Below are 22,517 nucleotides of genomic sequence, written 5' to 3'. Positions count from 1 at the left end.
GGTGGTACAGGCTCGTTTTTTTAATATTGTATTTAATTACAGAGTAATTTCCACATATTAATATATTTTTAAAATTGGGCTCTCTACCGCCATTCTTTATTATATTACGAATACGTGTGTCAAATAATCTCGAAAAAATATTCAAAACTACAGCCGCAATCTTGGAACGCGTTTTGGCTACCTGTTGATCGCTATTATATCACCTTAATGCACGAATGAAACTGAAAACAAAGTGTTAATCCAAACTAAACAATTCATTAACTGCACCTACTATAAATCAGTTGTAAAATTGCACACGCCATTGTTTAAGATATAACATCGATTAAAATTTATTCCATTCAGTATTACGTACGAGGGCTGGGAATTGCCTCAGGTTTTTTCTACCATTGAAACACAAAAGAATGGTTGTAATTTTTAGATATCTTGTTGATTACATCGGACAATAAAAATACCATAAACTAAGATGGTATGAGATTTATTGCTTACATTACATGGGTAATAGTTACTTAACGTGTTAAGTAAGTATTACGGGCATTATTATACAAATGCGGTGGAAGAAAACTTTATCAACTTCTTCAATTGCGTGTTTGACAAAGAACCAGTAGAACTAATAGGACAATATTAGTTTCTGTGTAAAAAACAGGGAGGCTGATGATAATTTGGAAGAGAGAAATTGATGACGGATACGAGAAGCATACATTTAGTTTGGATTTATGCAAGCTAGTACATTCGCATAAGGGATAAGACGAAAAAAGGCCTAACCTTGCTTGACGAGCTACTCCAAATTTGATCATTCTAACCTTTAGGCGGGGTCAATAGTAGTATAAATTTAAAATCGGGACTGAATTCCGCCACCACGTAAGTCGCCATCTTCAATTTAAAGGAGAACCGTTTTTGCCCAATATCACCACTATTTTTAACATTTTGGAAAAAACGACATAACGATTCAAATTGTTACAACTACAAGTTCCTACAATTTCTTTTTACAAATTTGTTTCGTGGGGTCGATATTTTTCGAGGAAAACACCAAAATGATCAGGAAGCTGTGGACAACACTTTTAGGTTGATAAAAGATATGAAAGTCGAAATAGATGATGATGGAAAAAATAAAAACAATGATATAAAAGGAAAAGAGAACAAACACAAGGTCACATGGAAGTCGCCATATGGGTCGATGAGAAACCAGATGACCATGTAACGATAGAAAGTATGAAGGAACTGCTAAAAACGCCAGAAGCTACAGGAGTGCTATTTTTTAGTAATAATAAAAAAGTTTTCAAATACTACATAACAGGTTCTATGAGTTTTCCACAAAAATGCCTTTACTTCGTCATTCTTAACGATGAAACTTTATTTTTTTTTTGGCGTTTGACGAAGGAGAACCAACTTTTACTAAGCTATTTCTTAGCTTGTATTGCGGCTGCAGATACCATAATCCCACCATTCTTTTTGTTTTCTTTACAAGCTACATTTGTTATAAGAATGATTGTTTTCCACCCTAAAAATTTTTGCAACAGCGCCATACGGCACAGGGTCAACTTTGAAGTTCATGGTTGCACCTTTTGATGAAAGTCGGTGAAGGCTCAGAAAATTATACGGCAAAATGGTCATTGATTGGTCTAAAAGTCGTATTAGACACCTCAGTTTAGTAAAAGACAGACATGATTAAATAAATTAAAATCAAGCTCGCTAGTAGAATGACTCACGACTATGTAATCTGCATATCATTAAAAGTGTATATACTCTTATCTCTTAAATTTTATTACGATATTGTTGATAAATTATCCCAGTAAATGGATCCGCATTTACATTATAAATAAATATGTTGTATTATTGATTCTATAAAATTAAACTGGGTTTTTTTGTAATACGTACTGTTATAAAGTTTAGATATCGTTTATATAAAAAATAGATAAAAAGTATATAAATAAATGCAGTTTAAATTTTTTTAATTATCCGGATCAATCACACTACTCTATTAATGCAAAATAATCACAAACAAGAAGAAAATGATGAATAATAGTAAGCCAAAATATGTGCCTACCAATAGAAATAAAAAGAAACCTAACTGATTTATTCATTTTTCATTTTCAAAGTTTCAGTCAAGTATTTTTGTATTAAAAATTAAAATAGATTTGTTTGGCGGTGCCATTTAAAAATGGCACCGTACATTCAGTACGTTTATTAGTCCAGGTCCATAGAAAAATACTTGGAACTTTTAAGAAGAAGACTTGCATTTATAAAAATATATGGCCCCACAGATGACCAACCAGTCCAAACAAAAGAAGGCATTTTTGTTGAAGTCAGAAGAGTGAACCGGGACACATGAAATAACCGAGAGATTATTTCATTCATATGAGATTCTGACCAATAGAAAGCTACAGAAATACAAATTAAACTGATAATTTTTGATAATTTCCCGTCGTCAAGTATATTACGTCAGATGCCCTTCGTTGCTACGAAAAAATACATTAAGTGACATTAATAACAATTAATGTTTTAAAAATTATAAAAGTGATAACTTTCAACCGTCAAATATTTATAATAACTGTGTGTTTAATTGTACTAATTTGTACTTACATAAATAAATTACAATAAAATTTTGATTTTGAACAGTTTTATTTATGAAATAATCACAACAAATTGCACTCGATCTCTAAAATTAATATATAATTTTTGCCCTCGTTACACTTAAGACACAATTTCACTCGCCTTTGGCTCGTGAAATTAAAACTGTCAAAGTGTCACTCGGGAAAAATTCAATAATTTTAGAGCTCTTGTGCAATTCCTACTGAAAATGTTGCTCAGGTGAAAATAGGTGAAACTCAGGAAGGCTTTTAAAAAATTTTAATACGTGTATAAATAATACATTGCTTACGTTTTTGAACTTATTCATTAGCAGCTAGAAAGCATTTAAGATTAAAGGTATATTTCTGATTCTCAAAAAGGCAGAAATAATTAAAACTATGTATAACCACAGTGTGCCCACGAGTAATCCAGTAAAAAAACCCCCGAATAACCCTTGAAAATCGGGTTTTTCGTATAAACGATGGTTATATTTGGTTCTTTGAGGTTTGAAGATGTTTTTTTTTTCGTATATTTTTTGGTATATATAGTGGTAGAGCGTTCGACTGGAGATCAAGAGGTCCCCGGTTCGAATCCGGGTGTTTTCAATTTTTTTTCTTTTTTAATTTTTGGTATTGTTTTAATAAAAATTTTTGGAAAGTACTAAGTAAAAATTAGTTTAATCTTTAAATAAAATATAAATAAACTGTTGGAAAGTATATTTATTTCTTTGAAATCATATAATAGAAGTATAACTTCTTACGTGCTTACAAAGTACACACATTCTTTTTTTTTAATATGAATTGGAAACGCATTGATTCAGGTTGTATCGATCTCAAAAAATATTATTAACCCCACAAAAACTAGGAAAAATTCTTAAAAACCATGAACAACATGTTTTTGGGGGGTTTAAAGATCTTTCGACCAATTTTGGAATATCCTAAAGGACTCGGTTACTTCAATTTACTTCAAAGTCTAAAATGGGGATAATTCCCAAAAACCCATAAAAACCAGTTTTTCGGGTTTTTGAAGGTTGCACATCTTCCGGAAAAATCTGGAAAAAACAAATATATTGTTCATAAAAAAGTCATCTCCACAAAAAAGTTGTACTCTTTTTTCGATAAACAGAATATGTAATATTTTTTTAGATTATGTATAGTCAACCTATAGACCAGTAAGGATCTGCGAAAAAACGTCTATTTTTGGATGTGAGAGGTGGAACTCGGATTTTTGCAGATAAAGTTAGGGGACACCTTCAGTAATAATAATTGACTTATGCTCCTTCTCAAATACGCCCGGAACATTAATAAAAAAATTAAAATATTTAAAAATTTCGAAAAACATCGATTTTTTTCTGCTTTCTTTGCTTATAACTTTAAAACGATTCGTTTTGGAACAAAGTCGTACAGAAATAAAATAAAGATAATTGAATTTTGTATGATATACGACTCGTAAAAAATGTCTTAAGGTATTACCTTTTCTGCAGTATAGCAATAAATACAAAATAAGGGGGTAAAATAAGTCTGTTGTTATTCAATATTTTTTAACCACTTTGGTGGCACTTAGAACCTTAGTAATTCGCTTAGGAAATTCTTTGTAACATACTTAAATCGTGTACCAAATTTCATTAAAATCGACCTAATAAATTTTGCATAATAAATTTGCAATCTAAATGTTTTTAAAAAAGTTCAAATTTTTTAAAATCTTTCTGAACAAAAAGTAGACCATTTAGAAGTTGGCTAATTTTTTTACATATAAAGAGGTGCTCTACCTATCTAATACACTTTACAGAATTAAAGTTGGATTATTTAAGGGGCCCCAGCAATGTTTTAAATTTATAAACAATTTTTTGGCTTATAAACAAATAGCTTTGTTTAATAATAAAAAAATGAATTTTTAGCAATGCAAATAATTAAAACCGGTATAATTTGACTTAAACTTTGTCAGCAGAATTGCTATTTTATTTTTTAATCAAACGTTATTCGCGTTCAAAAATTGCAATTTCTCGATTTTTTGAAAGTTCCACCGCGTTTATCTCGAAAACTATGCATCCTACGAAAAAACTTGTAAGAACATTTTTTGCTTAGAATTGCCCAAGAAATACAAAAAAAAATGTTTTATTTTGCCAAAAACCGATTTTATGTAATTCCTCAAGTTCTTTGTTTATAACAATCTTATCGACATCCGGATCAACTGTTACCCAAAAAATTCGTGTTCTACGGGTCAAAATACATAAAAACTTGGGTAAGTCCATCTAAATAAAGGAGCCCGTAGCACCCCCTCCTGGCCGCAGCACTAATTTGTTTATAAGCCAAAAAATTGTTTATAACTTTAAAACATTGCTGAGGCTGCTTAAATAATCCGATTTCAATCCTGTAAAGTGCATTAGATAGGTGGAGTACTTCTTTATATGTAAAAAAATTGACAAATCTTTGTATGTTCTAGTTTTTGTTGTACAAGATTTTAAAAAATTTTAATTTTTTAAAAAAAGTTTAGATTGCAAAATTATTATGCAAAATCTAGTAAGTCAATTTTAATGAAATTTGGTGTACGGTTTTAGCACATTACAAAAATTTTCTAAGCGAATTAGGAAGGTTCCAAGTGTAACCTAAGTGATGGAAAATCATTGAATAAGGACAGGCTTGTTTTGCCCCCTTATTTGATATTTATTGCTATTTTGAAGCAAGGGTGATCAATTAAGACATTTTTAACCAATCGCATCTGATAGAAAATTTAATTATCTTTGTTTTATTCCTATAGGACTTTGTTCTAAAATGAATAGTTTTTAAGTTATAACCAAAAATAGAAAAAAAAACGAAATTTTTTGAAATTTTTAAATATTTTATTTTTTTTATTAATGTTCCGGGCATATTTGAGAAGGAGCATAATTCAATTATTATTAACGAAGTTATCACCTAACTTTATCCGCAAAAATCTGAATGCCACCTCTCACATCCACCTAAAAACAGATCCTTACTGGTCTACTAAGGGTCTCAAAAAAATAGACTTGTTTTGTAAAAGCCTCAACTATGCGTGCGAATTTTTTGAAATTTTTTAATTTTTGCCAACCACCGAAAAAAATATCAAAAAATGAGGATGTTGGGGGAGGGGGCGCTGAGTCTTTTTTGTAATCAAATAAAACGTAAAAGAATTAAGAAAATTGAATTCTTTGTGTGAGTGCGGGTAACTTCACCTTTCTTCTCTTTTAAGTCCAAAGTGGTTCAACATCCGATGGACTAATTATTAGAAAAAAAACCCAACGAGCGAATAAATTATAAAATCTCCATTAATTAATTATTAAATTTAAATTAAATAAGTATCGTTTCGACAAACATAAACCTTTATTGTCAATAAAACTTTCGCAATATCCCTAATTTACACACATTAAATTTAAGAGGGAAGTTAATAAAAGAGATAAGGGGATCCATTTCGTATCATCGCTTAAATAATACTTAACATACCAGTCTCAAGCATAAGACACATACAACATTATTATCCTTTTATATCTGAACAAGCTTGTTTATTTACCAATTGAAATGTGGGTCATTACCAATTTCCGACCGTCCATTGATTGGTGTCATTGTTATTTACCATTTAAACCAACTTGGTGATTGCGCAACTTTTAGTCACGATCATAATGTTGTTTCTAAGCTATACATAGTGTAAATGAGCGATTAGAATGTTGCAATAGTTTGCACTGTCAAAATTTAATCGATTCTTGTGAATAATCCTATATACCTCTAGTTATGCATTGAGTCCCAGGATCCTTGAATTTTCCCCTTGAACTAAACATCGTCTACCGTCTAGTCTAGTGAAACTATGAAGTAAAACATAATATAGGAGTATAAAGTAGTTTTTTTGAAATCTCTAAACTTATTTATCTATGTCTATACACAGACATAATATTCGACGTAAAATACGATATATAAACATAAACATAATAGTCCAAGTAATGTAGCTTAAAATAGTACAAAACCTCGCAATGTTTACAGAATGGATCGATTTGTTTGAAAATTTGAGAATAAGTAGTGGATAGTCTAAGGATCAAAATCTATATGATGCCGAAAGGCGCCCCATGGGGGTGGTTGCCACCCCATCTCGAGGGATGTAAATTTTTTATTATATTTTGACCGCAAAAGTTGGTAAAAACATTCGTTCTAAGCAAAAAACGTTCTATACATTTTTTTGATAAAATTAATAGTTTTCGATTTATTCCCTAGCGGCTAGCGAAAGTGTTAGTTTTATATCGAAAAAATCAATGTTTTAGGTAGCAAAACTGTTTTTTTTTTAATTTTCTTTAAGACCAATAGTAATCGAGCTATACTTTTATATGATGGCTCTTCTTCGTCAAATGCTAGATATTGTAGTTTCAAAGTCAAAAGACGGGAAAACTGTGCATTTTTCGAGGATAACTTGTTCAAACTAATTTAAAGTATATAAAAATATATATCTCAATAAATAAAAAAAAGTATCTAGCTCAAAAATTAAGTGACTTATAATGAAAAGAATGCCAGTCCCTATTTTTTTCAGCGAAAAAGTGATTGAAAGCAACCCCCTAATCACCATCCTAATTAAAATTACTCATTGACCTTAATTTGGTCTTCTTTATTTATGTATTATTAATAGGTTCTAGAAGTTTGACCGGCTTAGAGTGATTAGTTTAAAAAAAAATGGAGTTACAAGCGAATAACGAATTTTTGTAGTTTGGAAAAAATGGGTTTTTCTTCAGAAAATTATCATCATATTACCCGGGTCATATTACCCGTATGCACGCCAATGGTGAATATAAAATTCTTATTTGTGTGCCAAAAAATGCGCAATAACTACCTCTTAAAACCTACCAAATTTCATTTGCATATCTCAACCGGTTTTAGAGCAATAAATAAATCGTCAGTTTGCAAGAAAAAATTCAACATCCCGTATCTCGCAAACGAAGCATTTGCGGACATATGTGTATAAAGCAAACTGTCATTATTTTTTCATGCAGAATTACCCCTTAAAGTTTGTCGCACGTATTTGGAAACACCCTGTATTGATGAAGAACGTTACTAGTTGTTAAAGTACCTAACTTTTTTTTATTATCCAACATAAGCGAATGAATCAAAAAGCAAAATGTTTAGATGGCGTAAGGTTACAGTTGAGGTTGAATTTCAATATTTTATATACGCTAGAATATTTCACAGGGTGTTCCAAACTTTAAGGAAAAAACACACTATCATTGTTACACCCGGTATACAATGACACATATCTGTTTAGCAACAATATTATTACATCGATATTCTTGAAGAATAAAGCTATAACATATTAAAAAAATCACTAAAATCGAACAACAGGTTTAGGAAATATGAGACATTAAAAATGTCCCATTTTTAAGGTGATGCGATATTTTTTTGGCGGAGTGTATTTAAACTAAGATTTTGAAAAAGCTATTTATTGCACAAAGTCCACGTTGCGCCTGTTTAAACAGCATAATATGTGATTTTCATTTCGGAAATTTCCGAAGAGGAAATCGAAGGTCAAACCAAATTTTTGTTACGAGAACTCTAATATAGACTAAAGCAGACTGTACATTACATGATTTATCATGTGATTTGTCATATGATTTGGTCATGGAGTGAAATTTACATGTTTACACTGCCCATTTGGCATGCGGCTCGTCATGGGCCAAATCATATGATAAATCATGTAGTGTAAAGTCGACTTAACTTTCAGAATGTCGAAACATTACAGAATCACTACTAACTGATTTGCTATTCCCCTAAACTCTAAACATCTCTCGTGTGTTTACAGAGTCGTAGCCAATCTTATAGTCAATCACTATCTAGTGATTATTTATACCATAATCAAGTTTTTGGCTGAATTATGGATGAAGTCACTCGAAAACTGGTTAACTGATGAAAAGCTAATACCATAGCTAGCGAAATTTTCGCTCATTATTGTGGATAATCAGGTCATTGCACTTCGATATACAAAAAAACAATTTTTCCAAAATATGTACTTACTGCTCTGAAGATTATTAGCCATTTTGTCACTTTTTTTCACTTCTGTTTATTACCTACTTATTTTTAATTGACGTTGTCGTTTGAAATATCTTCAAAATGTTATTAAATTCCCCAAATCTTATCATTAATTACCATCATAATCGCATATGCAAATATTTTCTATTACAATTAATAACAATAATATCTAGATATAGTTCTTTATTAAGTGATTTTTAATACCGTGTTATCATTTTATCTCTTGAGGTAACATGCAGTTTTTTATTTAAAACAGAATTTTATACACTATCGTGTATGTCACACCAGTATTATCAATGTCTTGGTGCAGTTTAAATGCGTGAATTGTGGAAGTTATGGTGTTTTGTGGTTTGTGTTTTAGTGATAAACAGAGTGTGAACGACGAGGAATCCACTGAAATAGTATATAACGGGTAAATATTGAAATATTCGTAACCGTAGAATTTTGAATAAAAGTAACATAAAACTCCCAGAGGCGAGATCCACTCTGGGCGCCACGTAACTCAAGCACCATCATATTCGTATGCAGCGATCTCGAAAACCTCCGAGTAATAGACCGGGCAGTATCGACGCCCCCCACTAGCGAAATTATTCCGATTCAATTTTTTTGTACAAACTTACCTAAAAAGAGGTTCTTATAACAGATCCACAGGGTACCGGGCGGTGCCGTGGTCGAAAAATTGTTTAAACAATTTTTTTAAACAAATTCACAAAAAAAAATTTTTCATTTCGAAAAATTTTTTTTTTTAGATAATTTGGGTAATTCTGTCAAAAATGGTCCCTTGTCATTTTTCTCTAAATTTATTGTTGTCGAGTTATACGCGATTAAAAATTTGAAAAATGCGAAAATAGTCATTTTCAAAGCTTAATAACTCGATTAAAAATTATTATTAAGAAATTCAAGAAAGTTACCACATCAAGTTTCAAAGCCCTTCTTCAAGGTCGTGAAGAGATTTTTGGCATTATTTTATTACAAAGCTGCTATTTTTAATTATTAACAATTAGCGCTATAGTCCAGGATGTATCGTCGCACCCGTTAGTGAAATTATTCCGATTCGATTTTTTTGTACAAACTTACTCAAAAAGAGGTCTTTATAACATATCCACAGGGTGCCGGGCGGTGGCGTGGTCGAAAAATTGTTTAAACAATTTTTTTTAAACAAATTCACAAAATATTTTTTTTGCTTCGAACAATTTTTTTAGATAATCTGGGACATTCTGAGCAAAAAAGGTATCTTGTGATTTTTCTCTAAAATTGATTGTTGTCGAGTTATACGCGATTTAAAATTTGAAAAATGCGAAAATGGCCATATAATTCGACAACAATCAATTTTAGAGAAAAATCACAAAAGACCTTTTTTGCTCAGAATAACCCAAATTATCTAAGAAAAATCGTTTGCAATAAAAAAATTATTTTTGTGAATTTGTTTAAAAAAAATTGTTTAAACAATTTTTCGACCACGGCACCGCCCGGCACCCTGTGGATGTGTTATAAGGACCTCTGTTTGAGTAAGTTTGTGCAAAAAAATCTAATCGAAATAGTTTCGCTAACGGGGGCGACGATATAGTTGGACTATAACGCTAATTGTTAATAATTAAAAATAGCAGCTTTGTAATAAAATAATGCCAAAAATCTCTTCAGGGCCTTGAAGAAGGGGTTTGAAACTTGATTTGGTCATTTTTTGAATTTTATAATAATAATTTTTAATTGAGTTATTAAGCCTTGGAAATAGCCATTTTCGCATTTTTCAAATTTTTAATCGCATATAACTCGACAACAATCAGTTTTAGAGAAAAATGACAAGGGACCTTTTTTGCTCAGAATGACCCAAGTTATCTAAAAAAATATTGTTCGAAATGAAAAAGTTATTTTTGTGAATTTGTTTTAAAAAAAAATGTTTTAAACAATTTTTCGACCACGGCACCGCCCGGCACTCTGTGGATATATTATAAGGACCTCTTTTTGAGTAAGTTTGTGCAAAAAAATCTAATCGGAATAATTTCGTTAGCGGGGGCGACGATACTGCCCGGTCTATAATGACTTTCGACTGACTTTGAATGAAAATAACATAAAACTCCAGGAAACGAGTTCTACTCTGGGCACCAGGTAACTCAAAGACCATTGTTGTTATCATATTCGTATTGAGCGACCTCGAAAACCCCTGAGTAACAAAATTGAACTCATTTCTGTGAATATTTTCAAATATTTCATTTTCACTTTGGAGATGCTTTTTCTTTCTGTACAAAATTCAATTTTCATTTTACCACCATGAATTTTGTTCACCACAAACTGTAATATAACATAATATCATCATCAAGGCTTACAGGTTTCGAACGTCAGACTATGAAAACGTCCCATGTATTTTGTCGGACAGAACTTCCAATTGATTTGTTACCCTTTCATTTAACTCTCATGCAAAAATTAGACTGCTATTTTATCACCAACAGAATTCCTGTTATTTGACATGTTCTACGTGTTGGACTTATTAAAATGCCCAGCATACGTCGGACAAACATTTTTCATATACAGTGCTAGTCAAAAGTCCGTACGCCCCTCGTATCTTTTGAACGGTTATACCTATAGTAGTGAAATTTGGAGGGAGGAAATAAACGGACGTAAGCTTCGTAACTAGTCATGACAGGTGACATAATAGTGACAGATGACGTTACAGAGCCAGTGTGACCGATAATTTTAAATGGGACCTTATGGCAAGTGATACCTCGTTTGAAAGGTATTCAAAATACCTCTTCAGTCATACTAATTTTTTGGGTTTATGTTGAGTTTGATTTTGGTGAATAAATTAAATAAATATAATATTGCAGTTTCTCATTTAATTAATAAAAATTCAAATGTCCGCCTATGGTTTTTTGTCAAAGAAGTTGACGTTTTTCAATTATCTATGGTTTGTTTTTAAACCAGGAGGAGTCATTCCAATTTACCGCGCCGTGATGCTTGTTTATAATTGGTCCAATCCCAGGCAAGTTTACACCACTGTTTGTAATTTTGACACTAATGGCATTTATGAAATTTTGACACTGGCATTTTATAGGTTAATTAAGTAATAAGCGATTTTTTGTGTTTTCTGCGTTATTCCTTTAATTTTTAGATTGTCAGTCTGCTTTTATATAAAAAATCAGTTTTTTTAGAACTCTTTAGCGACGTATTAGTATAATATAATATTTATGGATCACCGTCCATGGAGAACTCCACCAAATATGGAGAATTTTCTGAGAATGAATCCCATGATGCACTTAAGAATATTGTTGAAGATGAAAAATAGGGGTTTAAAAATCATGATCGTATATACAAAATTATGAGACGAAATAACAGTGTGTGAAATAACAAAAAAAAATTAAAAACAACAGAAAACACAAAATTTCTTTGATAAAAAAATGAAATTTTCTTCTTAACAGCAAATAATCGATGTGGTATAATAAAAGATGAGACCTCAGATTCAGAATATATTTCTATCATTAGCTCATCCTGGTCATCGACAATCTGCATTTCAATGTACTGATGAGTTGTGGGATTTTGTTTTTCACGAGTGGCCAGCTCAGTCATGTATTGGTCTACGTCTAACAATTTTAAATTGTGAGCAATAAAAGTTACCTTACTAGCTCGTTCAGCAGTGAGCCGGTTTCTTTTAGAGGAGTGGATAAAAAAAACCATAAGTACTGAAACTTTTTTCAGTCGCTGCACTGGATGAAAGCATGCTTAATAATATATCAACTACTATTTTAGTTAATTTTGTTCCGAAACATGTACCTTTTCACCATATGATTAAGTCTAGTTTTTCAAATGATTTTACAACGTATGGTTTTCCAAAAAATCCCTGCTTAGACCGATAAAGTGCCAAATCTGCCATTATTTCAGCCGACTCATCACCATATTTTAAAGTTGCTAAATTATCTACAAACTCAGTTTCCTCAACTTGTTCTTCTGTGCTTAAATGAACACCCTTCTAAATATTTTCACGTTAATATTGCACCAAAATAATAAATATTGACACTGTCAACACCCTTGCTAGTGGTTCATGGGAATTTGACCCGTATCTAGTTTTTATTTCTGTTTCGGTTTTTGAAAATATAGAAAAAATTTGCCGAGAATATTCTCGAGAGAATTTTCTGGCCGAGAATATTTTCGAGAATATTGTCGTTCTCGAGTGTTCTCTTGAAAATATTCTCTTCTAACATCACTACCTGTCATGACTAGTTAAGAAGCTTACGTCTATTGACGTCTTGAATAAACTTAAAAACAACCTGCTAGTTTTTGTTGGAATTCAACTTTATTATTTTTGTTAAGTGTTAGAATACACATGTGGGGTCTTTCTTCATGGGTGAGCCAATTCTTAGAACCATTTAGGCCGATATACCCTCTTACGTAAAATTGCAAAAAGTATCGTGTTACAAGGGATGTGAATGTCAGACCTGTATGTTAGTTCTGCGTTCGATATTTAGTCTGTAAGAATACATCGTAGTAGAAACACATGTCTTAATTTCTTTGTATATTGTAATATTACGGTTTTTCGGTTAAAATAATTAGTTAGTTTACTATTATTTGTTCCTTTTATTATCTGCTATTTCTAATAGTTTTCACAATCCTAAACTTGTCAGGATGACCTACAATTAAAATCACGTTCCACAATTAAAACTTCCACTGTTCCAGTGTTACCATACATCAAAGTTTGTCCGACTAGATACCGTTAGGCTATTAACAAATTTTCAGCTTGCTATTAATCAACTTTTTTTGATACGCTGGATCCAGACCTATAAGTGATTCCATGGTCTTATTAGATTATGATTTTTTCGATGACTCAATAGAAGCCTATTAGAAAAAAGTGTTAAGTTCGCTGCGCTTGGATGAATATTATGGTATAAAGGTGAAAAGTAATAATTGTATTGCATATAAAAAACTCATTTTCCTTACCACTTCATTAAAAAAAGTATTGGGCACAGTAAGATAGACTAAATTGCTATCAGTACTCGATTACTATCAGTACTACAAAAAATAACGATCAAGTATTTTATAATAAAATAGTCATCTATCCCTTACATGGGCCCCACACAAGGGGTTGGTTTGTTGCAATAGAGAATATAATATAAATAATAGGTTTGTTCTAGCAAACAGTCAAACTAGTCAGAAACCGTCAGCAAATAGTTGGTCAGTGAGAGAACATAATACAGTCACCAGTGCTATCCCCTCTACTCGCGCTGGTCCACTATTCGCTGATGGTTTCAAACCGTTTGAAACTGATGCTAGAACAAACCTAATATAAAAACAGTCAAAATATTGACTTCGAAAGACGCGCCATATAGTTTTGATAAACTTAGGTTTATGTTCCTATGTTACTATACTACACACTATAGGTGTTTTACTGACTAGTGGAGTCACTGAAGGTTTTCACCTCTGATTTCGTTGAACCTCCATCGATTTTCATGAAAATTGGTGAGTAGTTAGAGGATACCTCAAGGAACAAAGGTGACATGATGCCAACTTGCGCTTTTATCCTGGGGTGGATGCCACCCCTTCTCGGGGGTGAAAATTATTTTATTGAAAATAACCCTATAAATGTATAGAGGGACAAATTTTAAGTAAAATTTGTTATATAAAGTTATTAATATAAATCAACACTTTTTGAGTTATTAAAGACCAAAAATTTGATTTTTTCGTAAAAAAATGCATGTCGTAAATCGGTTTTTCACGTATAACTCAAAAACTATAAGCTTTTACAAAGAAGTTATTATTACTGAAATTGAAGATCATAAAAAACTGAATACATTCTTCACTTAAAGAACTAAACTAATGTTAGTTCTGTGTGAGTTATTGGCAATTGAATGTGTATTTTTTTCGACGAGTACTCAAATCTAAGTATTCAAGCTTAAATAACAGGAAAACGATGCAATGTATAAAATATACCTGCTAAACATTTGTCAAAGTTCTTCGGAATACCTATCAAATGAGCTTCAGAACAAGTTAATAGCGTCAAAATTAAGCAAGTTATGATGAAAATAAAAGAACCCTTTCGATTTTTTTTAGGAAAAAGTGAAAAATTAAACATACGCCATTTCCACAAAAATTAAAATGTATAGTAATCCTTACAAGAACTTCTTTATATCAGCATAAGTAATGATTTCAATAATTTTGACTGGTTGAGATTGCATATTTTTGAAAAAAAAGTTATAGTTTAAAAAAATCATAATTTTTAAAATTATTGTAATTTTCATATTCATTTGGTAATAACTCCAAAAATACTCAGTATATGTAAAAAATTATATATAACCAAATTTTAGTTTTGTCCGTGTCAAATATTTTACCTGTTTCACTATTTCTATAGGGTAAAAAATAACCGAGATAGAAACGTTTAAATCTTAAATTTTGCTGTAAGAACCATGCAACCGGGGCCATTTAACCTTTTATTTTAAAAAAAGTAAGGGTTTAAAAGAATAAATTCAACGTGCTTAAATAGCCCTTGGAATTATCTTTTAAACGGTTTTTAGATGAACCTGATATCGTGAAAATGAACGAAGTTATTAAAAAAAACAATAACATTTTTTAGAAAAATTTTTAAAACAAGTTTTGAAAAAATTTTGGATCGTAAATTTTAATGCTATCAACATGTTCGGGGGCTCATTTGATAGATATTTTTAAGTACTTTGACAAATGTTTAATAAGTTTATGTTATAAAATGCATCATTTTCCCGTTATTTCAGTTTGAATACTTAGATTTTTTTACTCGCCGAAAACAATATACATTCAATTACCTATCTAGGGTTATCATAATTTATTAAGGCCAAATCCGGACAGGGGTAGTCCAAGGGGTTGTAGAAAATCTAAAATGTGAATTTGACTGTGTGTTGCTACCTCTACATTGTCCATACAGTGTGTTCCAACGAAAATTTAACCCCCCCCCCCCCCCCCATCAGAAACTGAGAGTTTCTTCACAAAAACACGTCAATTTGTATTGGAAGGGGGACGAATTTTCATGCAAAATTCATGCTCTCAAATGAAACCCCCTACTGACCCCCAGTGTTTTTTAATTAGCAAGTGTAGTCGAGTTGCACATCATTTGAAAGGTAGTTTTTTTTTCTCTACACGACCCTCTATTTTTTTAATTTGCTAAATAACTTTAAAGACAGTTTTGGATTTAACTAATTTATAATACATTTGTTAAGTTCAAAATTATCTTCAAACTTGTTATGTAACTTGTTATGTAAATTAAAAAAAATAGAGTGTCGTGTAGAGAAAAAAAATACCTTTCAAATGATGTACCATTCGATCACACTTTCTATTTAAAAAAAAAGTGGGGGATGATACCGGGCAGTGGAGGGTTACATTTGAGGACATGAATTTTGCAGGAAAATTCGTTCCCCTCCCATTATAAATTGACGTATTTTTTTAAATTTTGAAGAAGCTCTTGGTTTCTGAGTTTCTGGGGTGGTCAGATTTTCGATGGAACAGACTGTATATGCGAAATGCATATGGCACAATTAAAAGTACAGCTGTTTCGCTACAATATGCAACTAACATCGAAAATCTTTGCCAGTTTAAAATACATATATACAGTAAAACCTGCCATATCCGGATCAATGTGGCGACAGACCGATCCGGACATGAAAAAATCCGGATATCAAGACCACTTTTGTGACCACTTCTTTTATAGTTTCTGAAGCCTTTTCTCCTTCATACATTCCAGTAATCAACGCCGTCAATAACTTTCGTCGGTAGACACGTTTTATAGATTCTATAATATATTATTTCGCCATCTTTTAGTTCTTTTAGGTCGGGATGAGAGTGTGCGTTGTCCAACAGCAGGACTGCCTTTCTCGGTAGATCCGGACGACAGAACCGTCCGGATATGGGGAGGTCCGGATATAACAGGTCCGGAAATGGCAGGTTGTACTGTACCTATATTTACTATACATATATACCTATATTTTAACATACTTTAGACCTAGAACTTAACTAGGTGCTGCGCAGAATGAAATTTCCCACCGTTGGGCCAAGTGTTTTCCATTTTTTTTAGTAAAGCCAAAAATCCGGACATTTCTCATATCCGGACCCCAATCCGGACATGCCTTTCAAGTCCGGACGAAATCCGGACGTATGGTAACCCTACCTATAACTCACTTTTAGTTAACATTAAAAGGTTTTTCTAGTAAGAGTTTTTTTATTGGCTTCAATTTTGGTAATAATAACTTTTTTGAAAAAACTTATAGTTTTTGAGTTATTGATGAAAAATCGGTTAAAAACATGCATTTTTCACAAGAAAAATTAAAATCTTTGATCTTTAATAACTCAAAAAGTTTTGATTTATTTTAATAACTTCATATAACAAATTTTGCTTAGAATTTGTCCCTCTATCGAATTATGGGGTTATTTTCAATAAAATAATTTTCACCCTCGAGAAGGGGTGGCATCCACCCCCAGGGTAAAAGCGCAAGTTGGCACCATGTCACCTTTGTTCCTTGAGATATCCTCTAACCACTCACCAATTTTCATGCAAATCGATGGAGGTTCAACGAAATCGGAAGTAATAGCTCATATCCACCTTCAGTGACTGCACTAGACGGAATTTTCCCATTTGGACATTCCTTCACAGAAAACAAAATTCATTTAACTGTTGTTAGTCATAAATATTTAATTTCCGCAAACCAGTTTTTCTATTACTTCAAGTTGGCGTTTTATGAACAATGTTTAATCAATTTCTCCATCATTTATGGTATTGTTTGTTACGGATGTGGCGTTTGAATACTTAGGTACCTACATGATATGTAGTAATTATATGATAGTATTAATATTTTAATCAAAAATGTGTAGTTAAAATCGCTAGGCAGTGTTAAATGTAAATAATCTAAGTATTCCTATATTTTGTCAACAAAAATGTTGACCTAGAATATCTAAAAAAAAAAATTTCCATTATTTTTATTTAAACACAAAACCACATAAACTGCGTAGAGTTATTAGTGTTTTTCGAGCAAAAATTGTTTACAAGTTTAATGTAACATTAAATTCATTAACAAACGGTATTAGACTAAGAGCCGCTATAGGTGAAATTTCTTAATCATTTTAGGCACGACGGGACCCTATAACTTCAATAGTAGAACCTAAAAGAAAACGTTTGAACACTGTGCCGTCACTTTTCAGTGGCACTTGCGTCTACAGTGGCGCATCAAACTTTCCACTGATGGACGGGATACATAAATTAAAAAATACCCTCCCTCATTACCAGAATTTAATTTTTTTCATTTTTTTAAGTTCTATGTGATTAAGACATAAGATTAATCGTAATTTTAACCCACCACCCCTTTCTCCCTGCCCCCACCATCAAAAACTTTATTTTTCGATTTTATTTTTTTTTGTGGGATGCAATCAATTTTAAAAATTCAAAAAATTCAGAAGCATAGTTAACGCTTTTATAAAACACGTCTATTTTTTATAGACCTGTAGGTTGAGTGTACATAACCTCAAAAAAAATTTAAAATTTTTCTTTTGGAAAAAAGTATATAACTTTTTTTTGGGGACAGCTGCAGATCTAATTTTTTGTTAGTCTTGTGTATTTTATCAAACACTATATTTCTAATTTTTTTCAGATTTCTCTGTAACGCTGGTTACCTTCAAAAATCCAAAAAACTGTTGTTTAAGGGGGTTTTGGAGGGTTTGAACGTGTTTTTCTGATTTTGAAATATTCTAAAGGACTCAATTACTTCATTGATTACAATAAGTAAATATTTTCGATTTGCCTTTTAATAATAATATTGTTTTCAAACAGTTTTGGAACTCTGAGCTTGTCCAACGGTGCTTCTCCTTGGTTTTCATCTATCTCACTTCTATATTTGGTCAGAACTGACTGGTTGTTTGGTTTTTTAATAATTAATAATACTTTGATAATTTGATTATTTTCACATTTAACTTTACTTTAAACTTAACAATTGTCATTTAAATTTAACTTCAGTTTTTCATATTAATTTCATTAATTAGTAACATACATATGACAACTTAGTCATTTTCAAAAAATTTTAAATAATTTTAATAACACAGATGTCGCTAGGAACTATTGTTTCCGTCAGCAGCCTGTCGTTTTTGAATATTGTCAGTAACAGCTGTTTGTAAGAATGGTAGCCATTTTATAAAAAACACATTAAATGTGATTTTTTAAACATTTAAGGGTTTTTACCCTAACCAGTGGTTATATCCCTGGGTTTATTTTAAACTAAAGAATGTGTTTGTTCGAAGTTTTCTCTTCTTTTGAGGTTTTTACACCTATAAGACGTAAGTTTCACTTTATAATTTTTTATGAATAAGATTTTTCAACTTAGTCTTTTTATAGGATAGCTCTGATGATGGCATAATATGCTGAAAGTACTTAGCTGATTTAATAAATTTATTTACACACTATCAGTCTTTTGAAAACATACACCAGTTCCCGTTTAGATTTATATAGAAGTGTGTACAAGTCAAACAGTCTTTTTCTATTCAATTACTTCAAGTTACATATAACCTATAAAAACAAAATTGATTTGATATATTATGAAGTCTATAAAATAGGGAAGATCCCCCAAAACCCCCCAAAAAACAGTTATTCGGATTTTTGAAAGTGGGGAGAGTTACGGAAAAATCTGAAAAAAATCAAAAATATAGTGTTTGATAAAACACTTAAGATTAAGAAAAAATTAGACCTGCAGCTATTTCGCAAAAAAAGTTATACGCTTTTTTGAAAAAAACAATTTTTTTTAATTTTTTGAGGTTATGTACACTCTACCTATGGGTCTATAAAAAATAGGCATATTTTATAAAAGCCTCAGCTATGCGTTGGATGAAATTTTAAAATTGATTGCATCCCACCAAAAAAAAAAATAAAAACGAAAAATGAAGTTTTTGATGGTGGGGGCAGGGGGAAGGGGTGGTGGGTTAAAATTACACTGAATACTATGTATTAATCACATAGAACTTAAAAAATAAAAAAAAATTAATTCTGTTAGTAAGGGAGGGTAACTTTTAATTTATTTATCCCGTCCATAAGTGGAAAGTTTGATGCGCCACTGTCGACGCATCTGCCACTGAAAAGTGACGGCACAGTGTTCAAACGTTTTCTTTTAGGTTCTACTATTGAAGTTATAGGGTCCCGTCGTGCCTAAAATGATTAAGAAATTTCACCTATAGCGGCTCTTAGTCTATATATTCATATTGTACGCAAAGAGTAGGCACATACAAACTATAAAAAGAAACGTCAAAATGGAGATATTTTATAGCTCGAGTTTTAAGTTCATGTTTCATTTTTATACACTTCTCCAAGAAATTAACGCACCATCTTAAAAATGGGTCATTTTTGATGGGTCATATTACCCGCATTCGGGTAATATAACCCTTATATGCGCCAATGGTGAACATAAAATCCTTAATTGTATGTCAAAAAATGCAGAATAACTACCTCTTAAAACTTACCAAATTTCATTTGCATATCTCAACCGGCTTTAGAGCAATAAATAAATCGTCAGTTTGTCTCGAGAAAAACACCCCCTATCTTGGAAAGGAAGCATTTGCGGACATACGTTTATAAAGCAAACGGTCATTATTTTTTCATGCACAATTACCCCTTGTCATACTTATTTAAGAACACCCTGTATTGATGAAAAAAAGGCTACTTGTTAAAGAATCTAACTTTTTTATTATTCAAAATAAGCGAATGAATCAACAAACAGAATGTTAAGAAAACATGAGGTTATAGTTGTGTTTATTATTATTTCAGTGTTTTATAATTGCTAGAATATTCCACAGGGTGACGCGAAGTTTGAGAAAAAATCGCCAATTTGATTGGTACACCCGGGATACAATGACAATTTACCTATCTATCTATCTAATCAGCCCTAAACATCCATCCTTGGATATAGGCCTCCTCTTCCTTCTTCCATGCCTCTCTATCTTGGGCAATTTGCATCCATTTTGACCCAGTGTGTTTCTTCAGGTCATCTGACCATCGCATCTGTGGCCTTCCCCTTTTTCGTTTGTGATTCCATGGTCTCCAATGTATTACCATCTTAGTTCATCTTTCATCCTTCTGCCGTAGGGTGTGTCCGGCGAACTTCCATTTAAGCTTTGCTACTTGGGTAGAGACGTCTTTCACTTTTGTTTTGTTACGGATCCATTCGTTTCTTTTCCTGTCTGATAATTTAATGTTCAGCATTTGTCTTTCCATGGCTCTTTCTGTCTTTGCTATTTTTTCCATATTCTCTTTTGTAAACGTCCATGTCTGAGAGCCATATATTAAAACAGGGAGTATACATTGATTGAAGACTTTTGTTTTTAGGTATTGCGGGTATTTTCTGTTCTTTAGAATATAAGACTGTCTTATATTCTAAAGACAATTTACCTATCTATCAATAATATTATTACTGCGATACTGTTAATAATATATTGTTTCTATTTAAAAAAATCACTTAAATCGAACAACAGGTTTAGGAAATTCGAGTCATTAAAAATGTTCAAAATTCTAAGGTGGTGCCTTAATTTCTTGGAGAAGCGTAGGTATATGGTCGATTTGAAAACATGGACAGGTCTTTTTACAGTTCTGGACAGGTTAATCGGCGTCGGTATTTTCTCTTGTAACAATTTTTATTATGTTTCCTTTAACACCATGATCGCCTTGAACTCTTTTTTTTATTTTTTTTGTTCGATGTTTGAAACTGTCTTATTTTTTCCAGGGCTGAAAAAAGTGAAATCTTCAACCATGAAGAACTTCAAAATGCCGATCAGAAAGTGGAATACATGCGAGGGGCTCTTAGTGCTATCACAAAGAAAATCGCCCCCAATGGACTCGCAGATATCGACAAATTATCGGTAAGCGAACACATATTTTTCAACCAAAACTTTGTTTTCGTTTATAAATTCGCGAAGTCTGTTCGTTCGTTTGTGCGTCGCCGCCCCTGCAATACTTAGAGCCTATCTACCGATGCACTCATATGAAGTTTTGTCTCTTGAATCCAAATCTGAAATCCTGAAATCTTGAATCCAATTTCGATATCTCGAACCGTGTTTGAGATAACCGACCTCAAGATCGAAAAATCGAATTTCCGACTTTTTTAAATAATAAATAAAAAGTGGTATCTTTCATTTTTAATACCCATTTATACAGTGATGAAAGTGCTAATAACCGGCAAAATAACGCAAAACATGAAAATCGTATTAAGTTGTGAGATAAAAAGAAATGAAACTAGTAGAGTTTAGGAAATTTAGCGATAAATTTCTATTTATTGTTTCCCACCTTTAGACGTATCAGAGGAGTATGTCAACTAAAACTGTCACTACCACAGTGGTAGTTGCCAAACTCGTCCGATACGTCTAAAGGTGGGAAGCAATAAATATATTTCAAATTTATAGATTTCCATCGCTAAATGTCCCACCTACTAGTTTCATTTCGTTTTATCTCACAACTAAATATATTTTCCAGCTTTTGCGTTATTTTGCAGGTTATTAGCGCGCTCATCACTGTATACGCTAATTAGTGATATTATTACCGACATATAATATACAGCAATATAGAAATAATGTTTGTTAACCGTAAACAAAATGTGCGTTGTGATAATGCTCGCATTCTCGGCTTGTTAAGAAATAGTTCTTGAAGTAGTTACCTTTAACATCATAAAATTATCGATATATCATCAAAAATATCTCAATTTTTTTTACGATAAATCGTATAACTTATCAAAAAATTGAAAAAAAAAATCTAATTGTTGAATGTAATCAATATATTATTATAGCTATGAATATTAACGCATGTGTAAATAAAGGATAACTGCAGCTGTTTATTAATTTAGATTATCTTTTTTTTACTTATTATGCTAGTAGTCCTGTCGCCAGGGGGGGTACAACGGCCTCGTTAATTCAGATGGACTTACTCAAGTTTTTTTTATGTATTTTGACCCGAAGAACACGAATTTT

General features: G+C 31.8%; 1 protein-coding gene and 1 long non-coding RNA gene across 4 annotated transcripts in view; one reads left to right on the top strand and one right to left on the bottom strand.

The window, feature by feature from the left end:
- LOC114325987 (rho GTPase-activating protein 92B) overlaps positions 1–22,517 on the top strand; it is a 95,152-nt gene that overhangs the window by 27,965 nt on the left and 44,670 nt on the right. The window contains exons 1-2 of one of the 3 annotated variants that reach the window (XM_028274145.2): positions 8,839–8,994; positions 21,281–21,416. In XM_028274145.2, the coding sequence (XP_028129946.2) occupies positions 8,918–8,994; positions 21,281–21,416 (213 nt within the window). In that variant the 5' untranslated portion in view covers positions 8,839–8,917. Of the gene's footprint in view, positions 1–8,838; positions 8,995–21,280; positions 21,417–22,517 lie in introns of those variants that run through there. The other 2 variants (XM_028274147.2, XM_028274146.2) reach the window with 2 other exon arrangements.
- On the bottom strand, positions 3,268–8,703 carry LOC126887734 (uncharacterized). Its single transcript, XR_007699176.1, has 2 exons — positions 8,568–8,703; positions 3,268–3,619 (listed from the first exon to the last, which is right to left on the bottom strand). It is a non-coding gene; the product is annotated as an uncharacterized LOC126887734 (long non-coding RNA).

The sequence above is a fragment of the Diabrotica virgifera genome, chromosome 7 (genome assembly GCF_917563875.1).
Source record: "Diabrotica virgifera virgifera chromosome 7, PGI_DIABVI_V3a".
Lineage (NCBI taxonomy): Eukaryota > Metazoa > Arthropoda > Insecta > Coleoptera > Chrysomelidae > Diabrotica > Diabrotica virgifera.
The sequence above is the reverse complement of the archived record's forward strand: the minus strand, read 5'-3'. Positions and strand labels throughout refer to the sequence as shown.